General features: G+C 47.5%; 1 protein-coding gene across 1 annotated transcript in view; it reads right to left on the bottom strand.

The window, feature by feature from the left end:
• Positions 1-3,110: 3,110 nt before the first annotated feature.
• LOC144153361 (putative glutamate receptor) overlaps positions 3,111-25,053 on the bottom strand; it is a 59,582-nt gene continuing 37,639 nt past the window's right edge. The window contains exons 5-7 of the mRNA XM_077685013.1: positions 15,516-15,733; positions 7,812-8,098; positions 3,111-3,802 (exon numbers count right to left, since the gene is read on the bottom strand). Of these exons, the coding sequence (XP_077541139.1) occupies positions 3,577-3,802; positions 7,812-8,098; positions 15,516-15,733 (731 nt within the window). The 3' untranslated portion in view covers positions 3,111-3,576. The remainder of the gene's footprint in view (positions 3,803-7,811; positions 8,099-15,515; positions 15,734-25,053) is intronic.

Genomic DNA, 25,053 nt, shown 5'->3' with positions numbered 1-25,053 from the left:
CTTGCCTTGGCATTACATGCCTTGCCCACACCCATTTCTTCTTCTTAGTTTCTACTAATATGACCTTAACACGCCTTTGTTCCTTGATCCACTCCGCTCTCTTCTTGTCCCTTAATGTTACACCTATCATCTTCCGTTCCATTGCTCGCTGAGTCGTCCTCAATTTAAGTTGAACCCTTTTAGTGAGCCTCTAAGTTTTTGCCCCGTAGGTGAATACCGGTAAGATGCAGCTGTCATACACTTACGCATATATTTATGCATATGCAAATACATACATGCATATATTCATATATACACACATATACTTAGAAGTCAAGAGATCTTGCTACACAGGCTGCGACTTGGAGTAGCATTGACCCGAAAGTATCTCCACACAATCGGACGCGAGGACAGCCCGGACTGCCTTCTATGTGGTGGTCTTGAGACAATCGAACATTTGCTTAGCGCTTTTCCAAAGTACTCTAGTGAGCGAAAGAACCCTGAGGCAATATTGCTACACTTGGACACTCGCTCTCTGACAACAGGAAACAAAGCCTAGCCGTTAAAGCGCTGCTTATATTGACCCCGAGGACATACCGTGGCGCCACCTACGAATGACGTCACTTGTTGGACGCCGGGTCGGGTTGTCGTCTGCTACAACCCATTTCCTTTGCGTATGCGGCCGCGTGTTTGTGTGTGTGTGTGTGTGTGTGGGTCTGTGGCCACCGCCCCCCCCCCCCTTCCCCCCCGCGCGCTCCTTGTGGATTTGATGCAAATTACCCAAAAAGTTGTCTGCAACCCAAATAATCCGGGCGGGCAATCAGCGACTCGCTTTTTCCCGGCGAAACCGCCGCGCCCCACAGCTCGTACGCAGTCAGCTAACGCCCAGGACGATGCAACTGAGGCCGAGAAAAGTACACTCTAAATTCATTATGAAATACTTGTGACGTGACATGTACGAGACTGTGTGTGCAAGGAAACACCTTGTAACAGCGACGGAAGCGCGTCGCGCACTGTGATCTCACCGCGCGTACTGCTCGCCTTGCCTGGTAAATGAATGACTACGTGAGAACGGTGATCGGATTGCTTCGCCGCGCATGCTGAAAAGTGATGCTATTATGCGCAGTTTGGCTTAAGCAGTGCCTATTACCCGTACAATGTTTTTCATAGTTATTCCCGGATTTGATTAACGATCACTGCCGTAGCCTGTACTCTGCACGGCTGATATGTTTACTTTTCGGGACAACTTGCACGCAATGTATGAATGGCATGAACGCGAGTTTTCAACGCCTTCGAGCGGGTTTGGACACGGCTATGTTTAGTTTTTATTATGACTTCGGCGTGGGAATGTATAATTGTAACGTGGGCTCTTTTCTGTTTACAGTGAGCCTGCCTTCCTCTAGCATCAATGAAACTCACGATTGCTCACAGAAGGCGAGGCTGTGTACGAGGGAGTTCTAAAATAGGAGAACCAAGCATTGGGGGCCCCTCAAAGTGATAGGGGAACCCAAACGCAACACGCGCGTGCGCGGCGAAAGGGTCTTCTCGAACCGCTCGCCGCCGGCTTCAGATGCACGTAATCGAATGCTGGGAACTTTAGGCTTAACGTCGCGGCAGATATTTCTTCGCCGCTATCGTTACAGTTGTAATTGAGAGTCCCCAATACAACTTTTCACTTCACTGCCACCCTCTTTCTTGTATGTGTAACTTTGTATCCGCGTCCGTTTAAGCGATCGATGATGAAGATACGTACCTGCCACGGCCTCGGCCGATGCTTGCGCGCAGGCACATATCCTTCGGCCGCTCGCGGCACCCGCGTGAACGGGCCGGCGGTGCCGGAACCGACCCTCGGGGACGGTCGGCGTAGATCGCGGCAGATATTTGAGCATCGCTTTGAAAACCACAGCTGATGACACTACCTCGCACAATTTTTCACCACTCTAACATACACATCAACCAATGCACTGGTCATCTGGGGGATGACAGATGGCGCAGACTTGGGAGACTTACTTAGGACCTTAAAAAAGCTGTGTCCGTCCACCGAGCAGGGGAAATAAGAATGATTGGCGTAACTCTTAGAGAGAGGAAACTAACGTGGTCGGTTAGGGAGCAAACTCGGGTGGAGTAAGTGGAGTTGGGCTATACATGTGAAACGTAGAACTAGCAACCGGTGGACCACCTGCAGGGAAAAAACAGTGGCTACTGAGAGACGGTACTAGAGGTATTGGAAGATCAATACCTGCATGGAGGGATGCCATAGGAACATTTGTCGTCAAAAAATAGATTTCAGCGACGCAGGGCAGCAACAATTGGAAGGAAGCAGCAGTTGGAGGACGAAGTCTTTTCACAACTCCCGTGCTGCTCTCCGACACACACAGAATTACTCCTTAGCCTCCAAACTTAGGTTACGTACTCTTTCGGCCTTTCACTGAATTCGAATTCAGTGAAAGGCCAAACGAGCGCTCTTGGCACTACAGCCATTAGCCGCTTTCGGATTAACGGCAATGAGTTGGCCGGTCAACTCGGTTGCGATAGTCTTCATCGGGCAACGTTTATCCCCTGTCCCTCGGGAGACGGTGGGAGCTCCTCCCTGCGCCGCATTATAAAGGAGGACAAACGCCTTTCCCGATCGCCTGCTCCATCAGTCACCGTGCTGGGAGCTTGACCTCTCCCTCTGGCCCCTTCAAATGAATGTTCTCATTATACCCCTTCCGCCTCTTTGTCCGTCGCTGCCGATTTGGCCCCTCCAGTTCTGTGTCCCTGCATCATTTACCTCATTGCCTCTTCCACTGCCAGGTGGCTCAGCTGTCGAGATCCCCCCCCCCTCTTCTTCCCTTTCCATCAACACCGGGCTCACTCGATCGGCCTGGCTTTGAGGATAAAGAACAGCACCGACTGGTCGCCCGAAATGGTTCGAGGAGCAATTACCGTTCTTTTTAGCAGACGGTTTGCGTCGTCGTACCAAACAGTAGGATGAGAAAAAGAATACGTTCCGTGATTGCTTCTTTGGTGAGCTGATGTATTTTGCTCGAATATATGTTGCTTTATTTAGTTCTACGGCCAGCTGCTAATGATGTGCAATTGGTTCGCCTGAACAGGGCACACGAACGGGTTTTATTTGATCCCCATTCGTACATGACCATCTCCCAAGTAATGAATCGGACATTATAACACCAACATGCTTGAAAGAAACAACGCAGTGTTTTTTCTAAACAGTTCTTGATTCTTTTGAGCCCAAACGTGAGCCTGGTAATCTAATCGAGCTAACAAGTCAATGGTTTACGTACGAGATACTACGTGCTAGAAAAAGTCTAGACTTTCTCCCATACATAAGGTACTGAATTCTCACAAGCCACATCGCTCGTTCACTTCATTTAACAGTTGACTACTACCGGCTTCTACCGGCTTCTATCGGCTAATAGTATTGAAACCACGTCTCGCACAGTATCACTCTCGACTGAAATTAACAGGCTCGAGCAGGATGGAAGAAAGCAATTCCGCCCCAGCTTTTGTATCAGCGCTAAACGGTATGTGCCTGTCGCATTGCCTTGTGTTCATTCGCAAGTGCAAAGCTCTTTACGGGGGCGCCCTCTGTTCTTAGGTGAGGCGCGACGTTCGAATACGGCGTGCCCAGCCAGCGGCTACTTCTGCGAGACAGGCGAGGAGGCCGAAGCCGAGCATGGCGAGCCACATCTTGAGCAGGTCCTTGAAGTCGGAGAACTTGAGCGTCCCGTCACTAATGGCCTGACCGCAGCCCTCCCAGTTTCCGGACGACTCTCGCCACCATTTCTCCACCAGGCCGGACTCGCGGAGCCAGAGGATTCTGCGATGAAAGCGTGGAAAGGAATAACTTGGGTGGAAAGAGTGGTTTCCGCCCAAACAGATTTACAACGCAAAAATGGAGGCATGGCGGGGCGGGGCATAACTACACAGCAGAGTGCCATATACGTCAAAGCTCTTGGTTGATGCTTTCTATGTATGCATATCGCACAGAAAACAATTAATGCACGGGCACCTTCTGCTTCTATGCTACCACATCACTCACCATCCGGAAGATATTTTTGTTTGTGGAGGCAGTTAAAATATCTACGCAGGATTCAAAGGGATGTCTATGTAACTGCCTAACTTGCTGTTGACAAACATTAAGCACTCTTACTTTATGTGTACTAATTAGTTTGCCGTGTTCTGCAGTTAACAATATGCACGTAATAACGGGCACACTTTTGCCGAAATAGCAAGTTTTAGCCGACCGTTTTTCACGGTGCGCTCCTCTCCGATAGTAAGCGGGAGTGACATTGCGCATGCGTGGTGCGCTTGGCCGCGAACGTCATTGGCTCCGGCTGCGTTGAGCGGGCAGCCGGTACCGGAGAGGACCGTCGAAAACGGTCAGCAAAAACTATCTAAGGGGGACGCGGGCGAGGCAGTCAGCTAGAACGAAATTTTAGAATATGGCCCCACCAACTTGGTATCTTTTGAACCAATAAACTTTATTCTCGCTTTCCAGCTTTCTCTCTCTCTTTTACTCTCTTTCTCAACCAGCAATTTTTTCTGCGTTACCAATTCTGGCTGAATTATGTAATTTTCGTCCACAAAGTGTATATTACAAAGCAAGAAAAATGATATTATCAGTCGACTTTGAAGCTTCAAAACCAGCAAGAACGAAAACACGGTTGTAGAACGGAAGTTGACGTCATAATTGTGCTAGATGCTATTCAAAAGTTGCGAGAGTCTAAGCAGCGCGCGCAATCTGGGTTCGTACGCTTTACCGCATATAAATGCGGTGATAATTGTGGCCCTATCCCTAGATAACGCTCTTTAGTATCAGTGAGCCAGCATCAGGGCAGGTAAAGAATACGCGTCGTTTTGTTCAGTGGCATGTCGTAAAGTCATATGTTTCAGTCTACCGATGCGCCGGACTATAAGCTTCAAAAGTTCTCCCTTGCGGTTTTCTTACTTCAACGAAACTGCTGCAGGGAGCTTCGTATATGCTACTTACACGGAATCGGCGTCGCAGAGACAATTTAGAACTTTACCTGTGAGATCGTGTGGACTTTTATGTCACCACGCAAAGCTTCGTGTTCACTTTTTCTTTTAATTTCTTCTTTGCCCCTTTCTTCTGCCCTACTTCTTTTAGGGCCTTTACTCCCTTCTCCCGATCCCCGCAGAGTAGCATGTAGGCGGGAACATGGCGGCAAACTTCTCTGCTTTCATCTAATAAAGAGCTCTCTCTCTCTCTCTCTACAGGAAGCTTAATTTCTCAGATCATAAGTGATGAGGCACGGGGTTGGTGTTATGACCTTGAGACGAAGCAGCAGACGACGACTTCGTGAAAGTCGCGCGATTGGGCGTGGCCGAAAAAGGCTCTTCAAATTCAGTCTTGTCAAACCCATGCTGATTGTTTTCTTCGATATTAACGGAATTTTTCACGAGACACTGGTATCTCCGGTGCTAACAGTCAGTGGTAGTTTTTACGGCGAGGTTCGGAAGTACTTGGAAGCATTCTTCGCGAATGTCCAGAAAAGTGAAACAACAACTATTGCCATCTGCACCATAACAACTCCCACGCTCACACATCACTCGTTGTTCGATAGGTATTGATTTTCAAAAAACATCGCAGTGCTTTCGCAGCCGCCATTTTTGCCTGAACGCTTTCTTTTCTCCATGTTTTTGCTCTCGAAACTGAAAGGGGAGCTTAAAGCGGCCATACAGACAAAATTCAGATTTGTTTTATTCGAAAGATTTAGTGTTTTATTGTGCCCTCAGCGTTTGTCCGGCAGCAAACGATGCTTTATTCACTGAGAAATTTTAAAAAAGGAAGCCAAACTTCAATTCTCCCGGTAAATAGTGTGTTTTCTTGACGTCGATGACGACGTATCCAGAGCGGGGCCATAAAACTAAAGATAGCCTGCTGACCATGCCTGCTACCACCTCACATACAGCCGTTTAGTATAGTGTACTCGTACACTATATGTTTGGTTATCTTGTTTATCGCCCACTTTCATAGATGGCACTGCAATACTGCTGAAGTCATACACTGCCCAGGCGGGACGATGGGGAAACGACGTTGACAGAGGCTTTGCGATTTGGTGTGAGGGGGAGCCCCAAATTCAGTGCCATAGAGGTGACGAAGAGGTGGCTGTAGGGGGGGTGGAAGAAAAGTAGGGAAGAGAGAGGGACGTAGGAAGGGTAATATACCCAATTATTTTTTTTTCAACGTTTATTGAAATGTAGAAAAAACACCCGGGGGTCTCTTGCTAGTGCATCAGACTCCCTTAGAGGTAGCTATAAGTTAAGGTTCACGACGGGTATAGGTGGGAAATAGCAACGGAATTAAGAACAGAAGGGGGGGGGGGAGGGGTGGAGCTAAACAGGTGTGCAAGGGCAGGAAGGGGGAGGGGAAGCGATGGGAGTTTAAAACAGAGGGGAGGGGGCAAACTCATTAGGTTAGTCAAGGGTAGGGCTAATAAGCAGAACAACACAGGCAAGTCGGTTGATGACAACCGACGCCCCGATACAAAGGGAGGGCATCTAATCATGATCATCGTCATTATCAGTGCCAGTGTGCGGCGGACACCTATGGCCGGACTCCTCTACGTGACGTTTTTTTATTAGTGTTCATACTAATCGTTCCCTAAAACGTAAGCAATGACTCGACGAGCATGGTCATGTAAGTGACCATGCTGCTTATGTAAGTTGGTCAGTGACTTGTGTCAGACAAGTCCAACGCGCTCGACGGCTGTGTTAGCCAGTGCGAGCCGGCAAAGTGCCGCACTAACTCTTACTGCTATAGAAAGAATGCGCACTAAGTTTAAGCGAAAACAGCTCGTTCGGAAAGCTTATAAGCCCTGCCTAATTTGCGTTTGCTTTTGCCGGCCATAGCCAATCGCACAGCTCAGCATATGACATCATAGGTTCTGTTGCGGGAAATGAGCGAGTGGGTCGCATGGCCATTTCATTTTTTCTAATTATATAAGTTATTTAGGCGAATTGTACGTTAAAACTGTTGTCAGTATGACTCTAACGATGCAATCTTTCGAATGAACCAAACTTTTGTTTTGTATGCATTGCACCTTTTGAAGGTTGTCAGTCTCACCCAACTGAAGAATAACGGTAAGAATATTTTTGATATCATCGAATGCTCCGAAGTTTGGGATAAAAAAACAGGCCGCTATCACCTCCCCCCTCCCCCCACACACATTATTGTAGTTATGTTATGGGACTGTCAATTCTTGAGCTTGTTGAAATTTTTGCTACGTTAAAACACTAAAATGTCACAAGAAAATGGTAAAATACAGCCCCATCTTTTTCAGCGGTACCCATGTGCACCATCTGCAGGGACGTTTAATTTGGCATTTTAATACCAATTTAATTTGTCACTGCCCAAGCCTCACCAAGAGCAAGGCTGCGTCACTCGGCAAATGGCAAAGCTCTATTGACTGAAACTTCAATCTTCAATTAGTGTCTAGCAAAGCATCTTCGTTCCAGGAAATGAGCCACTTCGTTCAAGCGGTGTTCATCAGGATGACCGAGGATGTCCGAGGAGAGCCTGGCAAACACCCCAGGCGGTATACATGACTAAGGCACGAGGACGTACCACCAATTATCCCTCTGTTATAATTCCCGCCCTAACCTCTTGTTTCAAACTCGTTATCGAATAAAGTCAATCACTGCTCCAAATTGATAAAATGAGATATCTATTCAACTCTGTTAGCAATGATGAAATCAAATGATGGGAAGGGCGTGATTTATTGCGGCGCGTTCAAGGCTCGAATCTACGGCAACCATGCAAGCGTTGTAACGAGCCTCGAAGCCACGCGACCGTAGTCCCGAACCTGTAGTTGATGGCATCTCTCAGGGGCCTAGGCATACGCTTGTTGAGGTAGAAGACCGCGTTGAACTTGAAGGTGGGCACCCGGCCCACGTACAGCTCGCCCTCGGTCGAGTTGGCGCACACCTCGGTCGCCCTGGCGGCCATGGCGGGCCGGCTCAGAATGAGCACCGACTTGCCGCGCATGATGTCGCGCAACGTGCCGTCGGCCAGCACCACCGCCGGCGGCAGGTCCGTCTTGAACTTCTCCACCATGCCCCACACCTTGCGGTAGAACGGGTCCTTGGAGTCCTTGTTGTGGGAAACAGAAACGAATAAAGATCAGTGGAGACATCGTTTCGTGCACATGTTCATCCGGGATGTCGACAACTACAGGCAAGAGCGATATGGACTCCGGTATGGGTGAAACACGTCTGTCCGGAGATATATCACACAGACACGTGCCAACGGTGCAAGAAGGCGCGAGCCACCCAGAGCCACATACTCTGGGAATGCTCGCCCCCTGCACCCAACACCCAAGACAACGAGTTGCCAGATGAGATCTGCAGCAAGCTCATCAGCACAGAACTCGGTAATCAACGGGCCGTCGTCCAGCACGTCCTCGAGCTCCTGGACCGGCAGAAACCCGGGACGTCGTCTCGCTTGCGAGACAACGGATAGGGTGAACGCGGGGCCAGGACGAAGACATGGAACACCACAACGAAGAAGCAGCAAGACTACCCACAGAGACAAGGTCCAGCACGTGCCACGTTCCCCTAGGAGCGTGAGACGACCGGTGCTCGCCTTCGGGCTCGCAGCACGGCCGTCGCCTCCGTGGGGCAAGCCGGCACGCAAGAGTCTCCCCTCCCACACCCCCTCCCCTGAACTGCCGGATCGATTCAATAAAGTTGTTTCTCTCTCTCTCATGATTGAAAAATAGAGCGCGACTTGGACAACGACACGAAGAAGAACGACGGGACAAACGCTTGTCCCATCTTTCTTCTTCGTTTCGTTGTCCATGTCGCGCTATATTCTTCAATCATAATGCACCAACTTCCCCACTGCTGTGTTTAACGGGATCTTTATGAACGGGCCTCGTTTCTTCTTCCCTTACCACGCTCGGACCTCTGGTCTTCCTGTCTTAATAAAGGTTTTTAAATCAATCAATCTTGTCATATGAGACTAACCGCATCACGGAAAACCAACTCCAACACAGGCAGAAATGCACAATAGGAGTAACACAAACATTCAGATGAAGAAATCTTACAAAATAGGAAGGTATATTTGAAGGCCTTTGAATTAAGGTTTGTCTGATTTCGAATTCTAAAAATTGCGACCTTTACCTCTTAATCGCTGAATTGGTTATGATTGGATGAGCTGTTTCAAATTGACTTCCAATTTCAGCTTCAAAGAAAAGGCGACTAATGGTAGAACAGAAGATTACTCACTTTCCTGCAAATGTGATCGAAAGACAACAGTCTTCTGCCGCTCCTGCCACGTAAATGCATTTTTTTCTCTTTCCCGGTGACATCTCACGCTATTTTCTTCCTGTTTCGCCCCTCCCACGATAAAATAGGAGAGGTTTACTCAAGTCAATTCAATTTTTCAGGGTTTCACTACTCGCACCATCATAAGGAACCTTTTGTTACTTTTGAACTTGGAACGATGCCACGAGAAGGTGCCGTGAGCGCTTTTTGTATTTTGAGGTCTAAACAGTTTTTTTTTTTTTCAAGTTGTATTTTTACTTTGCTATCGGAAAAATCAAGCCGCCTTGTATATTTAATTAAAACTATGCAGATATCACTTGTGTTGAAGTCTTTCCTCATGTATGCCCAATGCTCTCGTTTTGCTGAACAATGTTGATAATCATGAACATTGCCACCAGGTTTTGTAGTTCAGAAATGCTTTGTCTATATAAACGTCTCGTGCGAAAGTTCTTTTAGCTTTGACCGGGCAGCTGAATCGAGGGAGCACGAGGTCGCGGGCTCGATTCTCGGCTGCGGCGGCCGCTTTTATGATGGAGGCGAAAAGCAAAAACGCCCGTGTGTACGAGATTTCGGCGCACGTTAAAGATCCCCAGGTGGCCAAAATTAATCCGGAGCCCTCCACTACGGCGCGCCTCATGGCCTACGTTGCGTCGGCGCGTTAGACCCTACAATCAATCAATCAATGAATCGAGGGAGATAGAGAATAATACAGAGTATCATTTTTAAAACACTGACACTTGCAACGGTGGAAAAGTACAGCACTTCCTCCTCCTGGCGTTGTCTCCCCCACGCTTATGCACTTGTCAAACGTAAAGCAGCTGTCGAAGCAGGGCGAAACGCAGGCGGGTGATCTTTCTGCCGTTGGCGTAGAAATCAGCCTCATAGATTGTTCGTCTTTATTTTTACCTGCCCTGGTAACTACGAGGATGGAAACAATGCTCCGGTAGCTTTTTGTAATCGCCAGCGGTCAGGAGACATTGTGAAAGGTCGCATTTGTAGCCGAAACAATCCAGTGTATTATTATGAGCACTATGAAAGGAACACAGGAACGCGCAAAAAACACCCTCAGACCCAGCTATGGGTGATATGCAGCGGCCGCCGTCGGAAACAAAGTGGAAAGGGGGACGCTATTCTAACAAATGTTCGCATTCCGGGACTTCGCGTCGCCAGCAGACAGTGATAAAACTGTTAGATATTGCGTCACTTGTAACTTTTTGCGCTAAATCGTTACAAAAGGTAGCACTGCTCCTTACTTCGATATTGGTTTGTGGTAAATCTTGTAAAGCGGGAAAAATGGGCTGCAAGGGTGAGCTTAAAATAGGTGTATTGGGGCTTGCCGAATATTAAAGATATAGATGCAGATGGAATAAGGCAATAACGTCATCCTAGCTTATGCGCGTCCTTTGTTTTGTTCGTTGGTGGCCTAATAACGCATCATGCCACCGCCGACTTGAATGACGCCCTCCATTCTTTGGGGCAGAGACGCGTTGACTGCTCTGCGTGGGGCACTGCAGTGTGCCACGTGAATTTTTCTCAACGAACCTGGTGCAACAAAGTCGCACGAGAGGAAGTTTATCTATGATTCTTTTCATTTTTCTTTATTCTATTCGAATGTCGTCATTGGTTCGAGCGCCACCGCTGTTAGAAGTGCCACTGACAATTGGGCGCGCCGATTCAAATAAAGAATAGGTTTGAAATACAGGGCAAGCTTGGTCTAAGATTACTATCAAGTGGTTGTGCGAAGAAAAAAAGAATGAAAGAAAGAAAAGAAAATGAATCGGTGTAAGTCGCTGCGACGATTACCGTCTTATCGGCTGTCGGTCGATGCCATATTATCCGCGAAATGACGTGAGCTGCTGGTTTGTAGAAATGCCAGCGTGGTGGGGGTGCCAACAGTTAGTGACAGAGCGCCCTCCTTTACCCCTTGAGTTTGAGTGATTGATTGTGGGGTTTAACGTGCCGACGCAACGCAGGTGATGAGGCGCGCTGTAGTGGAGGGCTCCGGATTAATTTTGTACACCTGGGGATCTTTAACGTGCGCCGAAATCTCGTACACACGGGCGTTTTTTGCTTTTCGCCTCCATCAGAAAAGTGGCCGCTGTGGCCGGGAATCGAATCCGCCCCCTTGCAACATCCGCGTATCTCTCCGAGTCTGTTTCTAGACTGTTTGACACGCGTTCCTGTGTTCCCTTTCATCTTGCTCATAATAGTACAAGTAAGGCTATGTTCAGACTACCGACGCAAAAGCCATATCGTGATCTAAGGACGTAAAAAAACGGCGTGTCACGCAGTTCGGCTGGCTGAGACGTGAAATGACGTCATTTTTTAATGTTATTACAACAGTTGCGGCAACAGTGTGAACCCGGCCTTAGGCAACTGTCGCAATCTCACGCGTACAGCATTTAATATTATTGTGCAGCCTCTTAATATTGTAACAGCGTAGCTGTTTAGCAATTGGTTTTTATTTTTAATTGCGAAAGCTTGCTCTGCAGCATAAAACAGTGGGGGCGAGTGTGTCTAAATGTACGTAAAAAGGAAGTTTTCACTCAGAAAGTCTAAAAGGCTCCGGTGATACGGCCCAAGGAGCCAGCGTCTGTAGTGGGGCGGTGGGCCTGGGTTGAGTCCCACACTATGTAGTACTTGCTGTCGGGAACGTTGGAGGCCACGGCAAGTCCACAGAAGATGGTGAATATCTGCCGTCGATGCCGACGTGGTGCAAAATGGACATGTCCGGCCAAACGGAGTCCGCGATCCGGGGGCCAGGTGTGGGTGACAGCTGGTGTAAGAGCAGCCCCGACGCGAATCCTTCGTAGCGCCACCTCCTCACGGCGGGTGAGCCCCCCAGGGAGGTTTGATCCACACGGTGGAATAAGTGCGCGTGTGGAGCGCCGGAGGTCTTCTTTGTCGGTGGCCAACTTTGACAATGCGTCGACTGCAAGTTGATTTCAGCGCTTCACAAAACTCAATATAACAGTATAAAGAAAAGAAATCCCCTGCAGGATTTGAACTTGTGTCTGGTAGATCAATGGAGCTTGAGCAACGCCACCTGTTTGAGTCAGTCGTCTTACCCTTTCTTTATATTTTTTCTGTTTTTTTTTTATTTTGTCAGTCAATCGGATACGACCGAGAGTTAGTGTCCGAGACTGAAACGGCTGACTCACTCGGCTGTGACTGCGCGGAGAGGAATTATTCTCGACACAGAACACGTGATAGGGTACACGTTACACCTGCGGGCGCCTAGTTAAAGTATGGGCGTTCGGTTCGTTCTGCTTCTTAAATTTTCTTCTTCGCCGTTATAGCAACAAATATGGTCGTCGCGGCAGCGAAGAAGAAACAAATCTGCTGTAATCGTGCTGATGGTGGTGACGGTTGTGTACAGCTTCGCTACCTTCAGGTATTACGCGTTAGTGTGGGCTTCCTTTATTTCTTTGTACGTTCGCATTATTCATTGGGTATTTCCTTTCGATCCCCGATAGGCCTCTTGAATATCCTGGTCCCGGGTGAGTCGATAACTCTTCATTCGGCCGCCGTCGCTGCCTCGCGCATTCATGCGTGAGGATGCGCTCGCTCGCTGGCAAGTAAATAGAAAAATAACCCTTTGTGGCCACGTGAAAATTCGAGCCTTTTCTCGGAAGCCACGCAAATTTCCCTGGGATTGGCAACAGACGGTTCGAAAAGGGGGAATGGGGAAGTTACATAGTCCTACTGCGGCGGACGTTTTGTATGTTGTTTTTGCTCCCCCGTGTTAGTTCGACTATACAACATTCCCCGGGCCATCTCAACTAACGTGAAACCTGAGGAGGAGTTATGCATGCAATGTATAAGTGTATCGAGAGATTGTAAGTCTCGTTTGCCACATGGCGCGCGCTGATTGGGCGCCAGAGAAGCGCTAGTGGGAGGAGTAATCGCACACTTGCTGAGGCGGTGGCGCCCTCTCTTGCGTTGAACCGTATCTAAGCAACTAAATAAGAGACAGACTGGCCGTAAGTTGTCTTCGTGTCACACGCTGCATCATGCTAAGGATAATGCTTTACAGGAGGAAATGGCGTTTGAAACCAATTTCGAGACAGTATTTAACAATGTTGTGTTTTTAATGCAATTAAATCCTCAATATTACTATAATTTAAATTAGCTGAAATCTTGTTAGTTTATTTTTACATTATACACTTGTTTTTTAATATTGTTTTACAACTTGATTTACCGTGACGACATGAGACGACGACAGGAGACGCCGAGAGCACGAGCCCCAAAGGTGCTTTGCCCCTAAAACACGCCCGTGCCGAGACTAAGCAGTCTCCTAGGAATCCCGATAGGTCGCGGTGGTTTTTGACCATACTTGTATCGTCATTGACGACCCGCGTCTTTTAAGACTCCAACATGCTCTCGAGTTCCTGAATCTCCTTGTTCGTCATCGGATGATCTCGCCTATACCAAAGCAACCCTTCGCAGGTAGCCACTTTCGCCTCCGAGACAGCGGTACATCATTGGCCCGGTGTCTGTTTTGGTTAGGTTTCCCAACACAAGTTTGTACTTGTTCTGTGCGGTTCTACTCATTCGTATTTATCCTATTATGCGTTACCTTTCACTTATTTTTATGGAATAGGGCCTTTATAGTACCTCGGATTTTGGAGTATACATCTTTCTATTTTTGAATTCGAGACTCTGTCTCATTCTCTTCGCCGAAGTCGCGCATCAGACGGCTACCCATTCGTCATGGTGGTCTGTAGAGTCGACGGGTTTGTTTTCTCCCCAGATTTGACGACCCATTCTTCTTAGAAACACCCTTGCAATGGTTACAGATACACAACCGTCGAACGACACCTAATGTTATCATCTGTGCACTGTATAATTTCGAAGCTTGTTCATTGTAGACACGGATGACCTCAGCTGTCACACAACCTACCACGGTGTACCAGTAGTTAAGGCGTTGGGCTGCATATTCCAAGAACACGGATTTGATTTGATGCCTGACGCCGCGGGCGCTTTCTCTTGTTCCCATGTGAAGAAATTTGGACCCACGTTAATGATTGTCGGGTGGTCTAGATTGACCTGTAGTCCTCCACTTTGGCACGCCTCAAAGCACAGGCGCGTCGAACCACCAAGCCACAGCGTAACAATATTTTATCCTTGCCACGGTCTGACAGACTGATTCACATCAAAGCGATTCGCACGGGCTAGGTTAACCCCGTGAAGTTCATCCTTGGGATGTAGCAGTACATATGGCACCACGTATGTCGGCGATGGGACCCCGGAAGTTAGCTTCGGTCCGTCGCATCCTGTAAAACGGCACTAATTCTGTTTGCTGGTCCGTATTGCTCGTTAGTTGGATGCAAATTCTCCAGTAACCACCTCAAGCATGTCATCAGCGCAACAAGCCACCGGTGCCCGTGACACGAACGCTAAATGACTCAAGGCGGCCACAATTGCGCTTGAATAAAAAAAGAATTAATGCCGTTCCACTCAATGTGAAAGCTTCCGGAAGTGCAGAGCAGTGATTCACCATAATGGGCTGCGGCACCGTTATCTTCTCACTGCTGCCACCCAATGCATTTTAAATTTCCCGCCTTCGCAGTGCTCGCGCGCCCCCCGCCTGAAACTGCGCCAGCAGGAGTTTTGTTCTTTTTGTGATTGGTTCCATTTCGTATGCTGGAGCCTTTGTGCGTCATTTCGAAAGCGGTATTTTTTTCTTGCGCGGCTGGAGCCTTCCTGCGGCATTTCGAATGCGCCATTTTTTTTTCTTGCGCGGCAGATTTTTTCTCTTGCTATCGTAAAAACCAACCCAACGAGCGTTCCTAACAAATTGAACGCAGGGGCTGCCGGTTATTTTACACAGATTTTGCCAGAAAATGTACCTGCAGCGTTCTTTGCGCTAAACAACGGGGAGATGTATGACAAGCGCCAGCGGTTCACGAGGTTCGAACGGTTATGACTATTTAAACCGCGTGGTTTTCGAAGCCTCAGCGTGACCCCATGACAATGATACATAAGTCTCTACTTGGGTCCGTCCGTTATTTCGCTGCGCTGCCTGATTCGGACAGTCGCATCGACCCTTAGCGGGCTAGACGACAAGGCGAGACCGTAAGGTGCTCTGCACTTAAAATTTCAATGCGTGTCTTGTGCCTTTTGCTGATCAAGTACCGGCTGTGATGCGAGGACTAGCCCACGGCTTCTACGAAACCGAAATTTTCTGAACCAAATAATCTACCAACGCTTAATGCGATGCCGTGCCTTGAGTGTCTCACCCGTATAGATGATACGACGGCACTCCCTGCAGGCACGTAAGGTTTGATGCTGGGTCTTTGGGACAGGTCTTGGAGGCTGTCGATGCGGTCGGCCTCCTGGCGCACCATCATGATGGCCTTCATTTGCCCGGCAAACGCCGTGGTCACGATGATCACAACGAGCCAGAAGGTGGCGACCACAATCCGCGCTGAACTGCGGTGAGGAAGCCTCGGCGAGGCTGCAAGTAATGGCGGCAATAAAAAGTCTGTGCTCTAGCAATTCCAAGGTAGCCTAATTGCGAAGTAGCGTGTGGCATGGCGATTTGTCCGCATGAGGACACTGTGTAGGCGAGGTATGCGGACCAACTATAAAGGGTGGGAGAAGGGGAGGCCATTCCTGTTGTTGATAATACTCAGGTACACGTAAAAAAATGTTGTGGAGGAAGATTCAGTTCAGGAAACCAGATTCCACGTAAAGGGTAAGCGGGAGAAGCAATGCGCGAACTCCCTATCATCTCAGGCCTATACTTACCGGATTAATGACACTTTCGGAAAATGAGAACGTGTGGGAATATCAGGTTAAGGGCGTTAGGCAATGCAAAACCACAGCAGCTGAGTGCCATAGCACTTAAATTACACAGACAAATGGTTACATCCAACTGAATGCTGCCGACTGTTTCTAATTCGAACTCTTCAGGACCAGAATTGTTTGCCTTTATTTAAAGTATCGCATTGCAAAGAAGAGGAAAATTATTATCTGCACTCGGAATCAAAGGGACATCTTTTAGTGACAGAATGTGCCCGATGTAAGGCTCCATAAAAATATTCGGAGTCCCTGCCTAGATTTTTGGAAACCCTTTCTGAGGCTTTGAAATGCCACATCTGAAGCCACTTTTTTTTTTACGGAAGTTTTCAGAAAGTGGAGGTTTTTATTTTAAGGAACACGTTTTCGTACTAGAGGCTCTGTACATACAGGGATAAAATTTTGTGAAATGATGTAGCAGCTAGGGTTTCTCTTGAGCCATTGAGTCAGGGTGCGAGTTCCTCCTCTATACATAAGGTTTAATTGATGCCTAAATACACAAATTGCTCGGAATTTTATCTATACAATTCCTTGTAGATACAAAGTCAAGACCGGAGTCAGCGATTTCCTTCAGTAAGTAACACCTGAGAAATTAATAGGTACGAATTCGGAGATAACGGCTTTCTTTAGTTTAACCACTTTCAAATGAAATTGAAGTTTCACAAAGCACATGAGGGTAATCAGGGTGTCGAATTGGAACCGAACCGAACCGAAAACCGCTACTGAACTGGTATTTTTGCCGGAACTGAACCCGAACCCGAACCGTTATTTTCTGAGCATGCTGACCCCGAACCAGAACTGAACCGAAAAAAAGACATAACGGTTACCGGTTCATGCCGAAACGGTTGGATCCTCCGTTGTAGATTTTGCACAGTCAATGCAATTCAGGCCTTCTTTTCTTTCACGTACCATCAACTTCGTACCCGCTCGCGTACTTTCCCCTCCAGACAATTGAGCACTATCACGCTCTATGTAACAACAGGGGAAATCAATGAGCACCAATGTAGCAAAGGTCTGTTGCTGCTGGAAGCGCGAGCGTAGTGGAAGCTGACCAAACGAAATGTCATTCTCGGCCAGTGTTGTACGGAACGGCGTTACAAGGAACGGCGTTCCTGGAACTAGTTCCTTTTTGGAGGAACGGGGGAACGCCGCCGTTCCATTAAGGGTCGGTGTAACTGTAATGGTAACTCGTTAGGTTTTTGAAGGAACGGCAGGAACGGCGTTCCTGCCGTTATTTGGCTAGGGTTTGGCGGTTTTGGATGCCAAGGCTCGAGTACAAAAATCCACAAGTCACTACTGCGTTTCTCTTCCTATAAGCTTGTCAATTTGCCCGCCCTTCAGCCGTTAGTGCTTCCTCGAAGGTCAAAGGCAGAAGAATAACCACGCAGAAGGCCGCAGCTTGTGCTTGCTTTCATGCTGGTTGAACTTACGCGGCGTTCGACGGGTGAATAGCATAGCCGCGAGAATGCTTTTCACCTTTCATCGTTTGCCTGGGGAGGCCAGGACGCGCGTCTGGCCGATAGAATTGGTCCCTGGCGGGGAAAGATTGTCTAATACAGTATCCGGAGATTTCGGTGTCGGACCTTTAGGTGCAGGACGCGTCGGTGCCGACATTGCTGTGCACGGACATTTTGGTGCACGACGTCTTGGCCCAGACATTTCGAATCACGGATGTCCCAGGCATTCTTTGAACATTTTAGCTTTAATATTGTAATTTCGTGACTTGGGATCATTTTACGTTCGAGACTAGTGCTTGCGCCACCATACGTGGAAATTAACGCTAAACCCTCGCGGAGCATTGCCACGTAAAACCCAATTTCTGTAGTAGATGGTAAAAATTAACGTTGTTGATTTCCATGCGTTCAACCTTTTTTTTTTATTTTAACATTCATGTGAACAACCCTAATACTTTAAGTGTTATCGAAGCGCTTTGCTTTCATTTAACGCAACGGTGCAAGACGCTGCTGCTTTTAGTCCGTCCCCCCCCCCCTCCCCCACACACATACAGCAAAGCATCCGCGCAGAAAAAGCAACAGAAAAACGAGGTAGTAAGCGCGTGTGAATTCCGTTTTAATTATTTTCTCCATCAATGTCGTATTCGTTACATTCGGTGTCGGTTCTACTTCAAACTAACCAACCAACGATCGCACTTACGGTGGCGTTACTTAGGGGAGGGGAAGGCTGAGCCCCGCCGGCTACCAGCCCCCTTGGTAGAGAGAGAGGGGTGTCACTTGTGGTTCACCATTGCGTCAACTGGACTTCGAAAACTTGGACACGACTGTTGCCGCTCTCATCACACTACCTTATTCAATTTTTTAGGGCGCTATTCCCCCCAGTGTCATAGATATCAGGAACGAGCGGACCTGGCGCACATGCTATGGCAGTGTCCGCAGGCGATCACAAATGGCCGCACAATCACTAACAGTGAGCAGTGGGAGACCGTGCTGCTCAGTTCCAGCCCGGAAGATCAACTCTCGGCCGTCCAGCTGGCTGAGGACGCTGCCAGAGCCCAAGGGCTCACGGCCGACGACTAAGCTACACAGCTGGCAAATTGAATAAAGTTTACTCTCTCTCTCTCTCTGCTCCTGATAATGGGAGAAAGCGATGTATGCCTGGGGTGTCCATGATATGCGCGACTTGAAGAGTTGATTCACAATGGGGAGACTGAAGGCGAAGACAGAGCGATTCCTGGAGTAAGGGCGCCATCGGTATGACCGCGACGCGCGGAAGGGTGTTGCCAGCAAACTATAGTGACCATTGTGTTCTCAGCGGCTTTTTGGGTGGCTTTTTGTTGCACATTATAGAGGTTTCGTGAGCTCCTGGTGAATGTAAAGCGTTTTCCTGTATCACTGCGGTGAGGCTTCGGAGACCGTGAACTCCGCCACGCCTGTAGGATTTTCAGGGGAAACAGAAAATAATATGATTGAAAAAGAAATGTGGTCGAGATTAGAGCGTGCAGATGGGAAGGGGGAGGGGGGCAAGACATAGAATTAAAATGTGGTGAATGTAGGCATGTAAACATAAAATGAAGGTTGGTTTTTCCGAACAGGATGGGTGGAATTTGTATGCACAGCCCGTACGCCCTTAATCAACATTTAGGACATTAGAAGCTGCGGCTGTTTTTAAAAAGGCCCGTTCTTCCTCCACGACAATATCCTAGACCAGTGTTCGCAAAATTATTTTAGCAAGGCAGCCCAGCCTAAGTAATACCCTTCTTAAGGTTTTCTGCATTCGGGGGGCTAGCTAATGTTTACGGTTTGGATATTGAGAGTGTCATGCAATTTATGTAATTTTGGGGGTGTATAGTTTTTAAAAAATACAAAAAAGGCGTCAGACCATCGTAAAAACCGGTCTTAGCTACAAAAGAGCGAATATAAATTAACAACCAATTGTAAATGAAAAAAAAAACGCGTGCTAAAGAATTCAATCGGCTGCATAACAGGTGTCCCCAGGAATATGTATTAAACAAAAATATATAAATGTAGAATTTATAAAAATACCTGGCAAAGATCAAAGATGGCATCAATCAATAAATAAATTCACCGCTCCAGATTGTTGTCCATCACTCACGTTAAGCGGATATAAAAATATCACGGCTCTCGCAAACTGGCAAGCACCGGATAATTTGGTCGCCGAAAAGTTTGCAAACCGAAATGTCCGTACACCGAAATGTCCGAGCACCGAAACGCCCGTACACCGATATGTCCGTACGCCGGAATGTCCGTACACCGAAATTTCCGCACCGAAAGATCATGCACCGAAATGTCCCAGCACCGTCTGGAGTTTGTCCGGTGCTCTGAAAAAATTCGCCTAGGAGATTTTCTTTTGATTATTTTTATCTCCAGATAATCTGCTTCCGGCAGTGTTAATTAATATCTGTATAATATACGTAGTTCGATGTGAGTCTTAAAGTTCTCACTTAATTTCGCCCCAAGATTATCCGAAACTATATTTTAATTTAAAAACCTAATTGTAACGTTAATGTAACGACACGTTCCAATTTTCGAAGTGGAACTGGAACGCGCTCCTTTCGCAATAAAGGAACTTGTAACGGGAACTCGTTTCAAAATTTGGAAGGAGCAAGGAACGAGGTTTCGTTCCTATTTTAGAGGAACGTGTACAACTCTGTTCTCGGCAGCTTACACGGGATATAAAACAACTTCGCCCTTCCCTAGCTGTGACTTTTTTGGAGCAGTCAGGCTGCAGGAGTGCTCCACTGCGCAACAGCGAAAGCCCACACCCGATGTGTGCAAAGTTTTTGCACTTCGCAATTTGTTTAAAAGGTCCGACACCTGCCAATTGTTAATACTTGACAAGTGTGACCGCAGGAGCTGCTCAGTGGCTAAGCCGTTTGCCGCTAATGCAGTTTTGTCTCTTTCAGATCTGCTGTTTTTCGAAGGTGCACTTGTACTGACTGCCCAACTCACTACATTACTTATACTGCTACTTGTTCCGGAGGGGAGTACTGCTGTGGACAAATTAAAGAGCGTCTACTCAAAAAAGTCCCATCTCATGCTCCACGCGTCAAATTTCATTTTCCTTTTGTAACAGCATAATCTGTTATAAGATTCCGCAATGTGTACGATGTCCAGGGGTCAGGCGGTATGATGACATATTGATCGTAATGCACACATCCAGTTTAGCTATCGCAAAAGGAATTGCAGTGGTCAGAGCAACAATGCAGTGACTGAGCGTTAACTACAGCTTACTTTTAGCAAAAGTGTGGCTAACACATTCGATAAGGTGACAGCCAGCAAATTATTCAGGGTGACCAAATAATCTAATTTATTGGTAGTATTTATGTGCCTGTTGTAAGATTTTTCTGTTTTGTTACAAATATAAAAAATGTGTGCCATTGGTATTAAGCGCTGGTATTTGAAAGCACCTACGCAGGCCTAAATTTAAGGCTTCAAGGTTAGCGTGATGGGCGATTCCACAGCGACGATTGCGATTTCGACAAAAAAGGAAAGGGCGAAAATGTATCCCACAGTCATATCTCTTGGCGGTGGCTGTATGAATAGTCGCTAGGGCCGCATAAAGTCTGGGCGAGAAAGTGGGTGGTGAATTGTCGCCACTTCATCTGTTTTTCTAATATCTCGTAATTGCTCAAAGTTGGCTTTGCAATTGCGCCACTGCCCTTGGGGAACAGCAGCATTTCGAATATTTGTTTGTATTTTGATTTGGCTCTTGGTTTAAACTACGAAGTGTTTTTTTTTTTCTAATTTCAGTGATAATTCAACTCATCGAACCTGTTCGCAAACCGGTTCAAGCTCCCGAATCGGCTCGCGAAATCGTTCGGTACGTGATTTTGTCGCACCGGAACTGAACCGGAACGAAATGATTTCGCCTGAACCAGAACCGTAACCGAACCGGTATTTTTTTCGGTTCGACACACTGGATAAAATACATTTCACTTGAAGAAAGTTACAAATAGTCCAGGTTAGATAAGGCGCCAGTCAGTTTTACTGTCGCATGCCTCTTACAGCGTCCTGCAACCGTACTTGTCGTGTCAGCGCTTCAATGCGAAGTCAGCATTACCTGAATGACGCGAGCTCCACGAGCAAGCCACAGCAGAGAATACGTATAAGCATACGCACTCTATCCATGCCATTGACGTCATGCAAAGCTTTTCATATCGCGCGGGTGTTCGGCCTGTCGGAAGTATGACACGCGTCTCTGCAATCTCTTCAGACGTAACTTCGTCGACCTATATACTGTGCGTGGGCGTTATGCAAAAGAAAAAAAAAAATGTCAGAAGCACACTTCGGAGGATTGCGCAACTTTTAACCTGAAACTTTCTTAATCGAGCCTTTTTTTTATTTTTAAGCCGTGCCGGAAATTGTGTCAGGCCTTCTACATGTATGAGAGCTCAGCATACGCCGCAGCGTAGGCGCTCGATGGTTAATAATAAAGGCCGTGAATAACGGTGATAGTACGCAGCTAAAAAATGGTTGGAGCCATGAACATGAGTTTACAGCGTGACGTAGTTGCTTAAATACACCTGCGTTTCAGGATAACTTCTAATCAGACGAGGCGGCCCGCGCCGAGTAGGTGCTTGTGCCATATCATCGCAGTCAGACGGTTGATGTCCACGGCAACGAGTCATCTTTATGCAGATTCCAACACCTCATATCCTGTGTAACCTGATCATCGTGAAATATGCATCTGCTGAAATCGAACAACATTCAGCTTGATCGAATTATTGATGTATCAATTTTTATTACATAATTGCTTGGTTGATTAATTGATTACAGAGTAAATGAGTCGCTTTAGCGCCCAGGCGGGCAAAAAATGTATTTTAATGCCGCACGTAGGAGCTGTAAGAAAATCCCACCGGAAAAGGCTTCGTCGTCAAGTGAGAATAAATATAATGATGTTGATCACGAGGATGATGGCGATGACGATAAAGAATCGTTTTTTTGCCTGTATCGGTCGCTAACGACAGGGAGCGAATAAAAAAAATGCAGAAATTCAGAGAATTGTCTACTAATGTGTAGCATTCTTATGCCGCTTGTCTTGAGAGTTCTTTACAGCCAATTTTTATGGTTTTTCTAAATCCTATCCGTCCAATTATTTCCATTTACGCTATTATAAAGATGAGGTGGAAATGTCACGAAATCTGCATTATTGTGTAAATGCAGGGCGTGGTTATGCAGGGACATGGTTCGCCATTTTCGTAATTTTCATATTTTTAATGTTCCAGTGTTTCAGAATTTCGCGCGACCAGTTATATCCATTTACGGGCTATTATAACGATTACAGGCGGAACTTCCGCGATATCAGCATTTTTGTGGGAATGCAGGTCGTTACACGGTCCTGGCTGTGGGGGTACTCGGCAAAGAATGATATATGCATTAAAAGAACACAGGCAGTGTCCGTACCTTCCAGCATAGCGTTCTCGACAAAGGTCCAGAACCGTTGTAGGTAAATGCCCGACAGGTCGAAGGCTCTGCTAAGTCCGCCGGCGAGCCTGAAGTGCACGTAGTCGCTGTAGGCCCACACGAACGCCGACAGGAGCAGGGCGCATAGGAAAAGCAGCCACACCTGCGTGGTACACAGGCGGTGCACGAACCTCCAGGTAACGTGGCAGGTAATGTGGTCTTCTACGTGGTACACAAGTGATGCATGAACCCCCAGGTAATGTGGTAGTCCAGGTAATGTGACTGCTAACGTCATGTCCCTTCCTTATTGTTTTGTCCTGTATGCGCAGTTTTTTCAACCCTTGAAATGATCCACCAACTAGCCCAAGAACACTCTTTAATGTGGCAATGAATCTTCTAAATGTCTAGGAGTGTACATTAGGTAGCAGGGTTGCCCAAAATTATTATTCGCTGTACCTTTGGCATTGTGAAACTTTGTGCACCCTATGAAAGGCCGCAACAGATAACGTTCACGTTGCTGGTCATTGCACGTTTTTGCAGTCACAAGCGTTGACAACGACGTAATTAACGGTAGAATATCTCTAATGATTGCCCTGAGTACACTCGTAGCTTGGTCATAAATCACGTGCGAGGGAGGAGGAGGGAGCAATTTATTGACGAAGGGATGGCGCTTGGCTGGCTTGGGAAATGTGGTTAAGGAAGTTGGTGGCTGAGTCCTGCGCACTGTGAGTGCCTCACAGGCGAAACCCCACAATGAAGGCGGGATCCAATTTTGGTTTTGCAGTGACGTAATCCACTCCTACAGGGACACTGAAGTGATATGTAAACATTGCGGGATTACTAGCGTAAATTGTAGTCCGGAGTCCCCAGGCCATGTTTCGACCACTCTAGGCGCGTTTACGCGATTTTATTTAGTAGAAAAACTAATTCGAAAATGCTGTCCTCCTCTCTATACGCTCGCCCATTTTCTGTGGCGTTTGTCGTCAGGAGGGGATGAGCTGGCAATTGGCTGCGCTACTGCACGGCTCCCCGGCCTTCAGACAGAGTCAGTCGGCCCAGCGTTTCGTCCGCCGGCCGCCGGCGGGTCGTCGCAATCAAGGAGGTTAAAAAAAATTGCTGGGTCGCAATTCGTTCGCTTAGTTGAAACGAAGCCAGGACACGTTTGTGAATGAAAGAATGTGCCTTTCTTTACTTGGCTTGTTTGTACACTGTACCTAGCTCCAAGTCAAGGTCGCTTCACTCAAGCGCTTCACAAGCGCACATGCGACGCTTCGCTGACTGGTACGCCAGTAGGAAAATATAAGGCCTCTTGAAGGCGGGAGAAGAGTCAGCGAAGTCAATATACGTACTAAGGAAATAAAATCAACTGATATTTTTACCGTACAGCGTAAAACTAGGGCGCGGGAAGCACTTTTTTGCGCTGGGCGAACAAGCACAGCGGTCAGCAGCACGACTACGCATCTGCGAACGCTTTTCCGTCTACGAAATGCAATTGCTAGACGTGAGCTACTGTGGAAACTCGGGCGACGCTTACTGCACGAGCGCAGTACAACAAATAGTCACCTAAGCTGCTTGAAATGCCAAAACTAAATAAAAGTGTAAACCGGTTGTACAATATATACCCTATATTAGCAATGCTTTTGCGAGCCCGCTCCGTTGCTCAGTGGTCTGGGGCGCTTGGTATGTCACCGCAGGTGTTTTGCAAGTCACGAGTTCGAATCCCCGCGAGTACGTGCTTTTATTTTTGTAAGTTAACTTTTTTGCTTACCGCCGATGTTTTCTATATTGAGTTCACCTTTTTTTGGCCCGCGACGTTCATGGCTACACGAACTAGTTCACAAAACGCGCGCAGGCTGGCACTGGCGCGCTAGCGAGTTCTCGTTGGCGTGCTGTTGCCATAAGTACCGACTGCTTGCAGGCAGTGGGCACAGGCCAGAATGAACAGACCCTTGGCCTGGTGCGAACACTCTTTTTACGATACAGGCATGAGGGAGGCAAGCTCCAAATATGGGGGAAAAGCGCATGACATTTGGGCGTCTGCGGGTACGCGGAGGGCGTTCATGAACTGCGTAGGTCTCGGCTAGTGAATACTACG

Source organism: Haemaphysalis longicornis, unplaced genomic scaffold (assembly GCF_048455015.1).
Source record: "Haemaphysalis longicornis isolate Haplotype H1 unplaced genomic scaffold, Haemaphysalis longicornis Haplotype H1 scaffold_9, whole genome shotgun sequence".
In the NCBI taxonomy this organism is placed as follows: Eukaryota; Metazoa; Arthropoda; class Arachnida; order Ixodida; family Ixodidae; genus Haemaphysalis; species Haemaphysalis longicornis.
The sequence above is the reverse complement of the archived record's forward strand: the minus strand, read 5'-3'. Positions and strand labels throughout refer to the sequence as shown.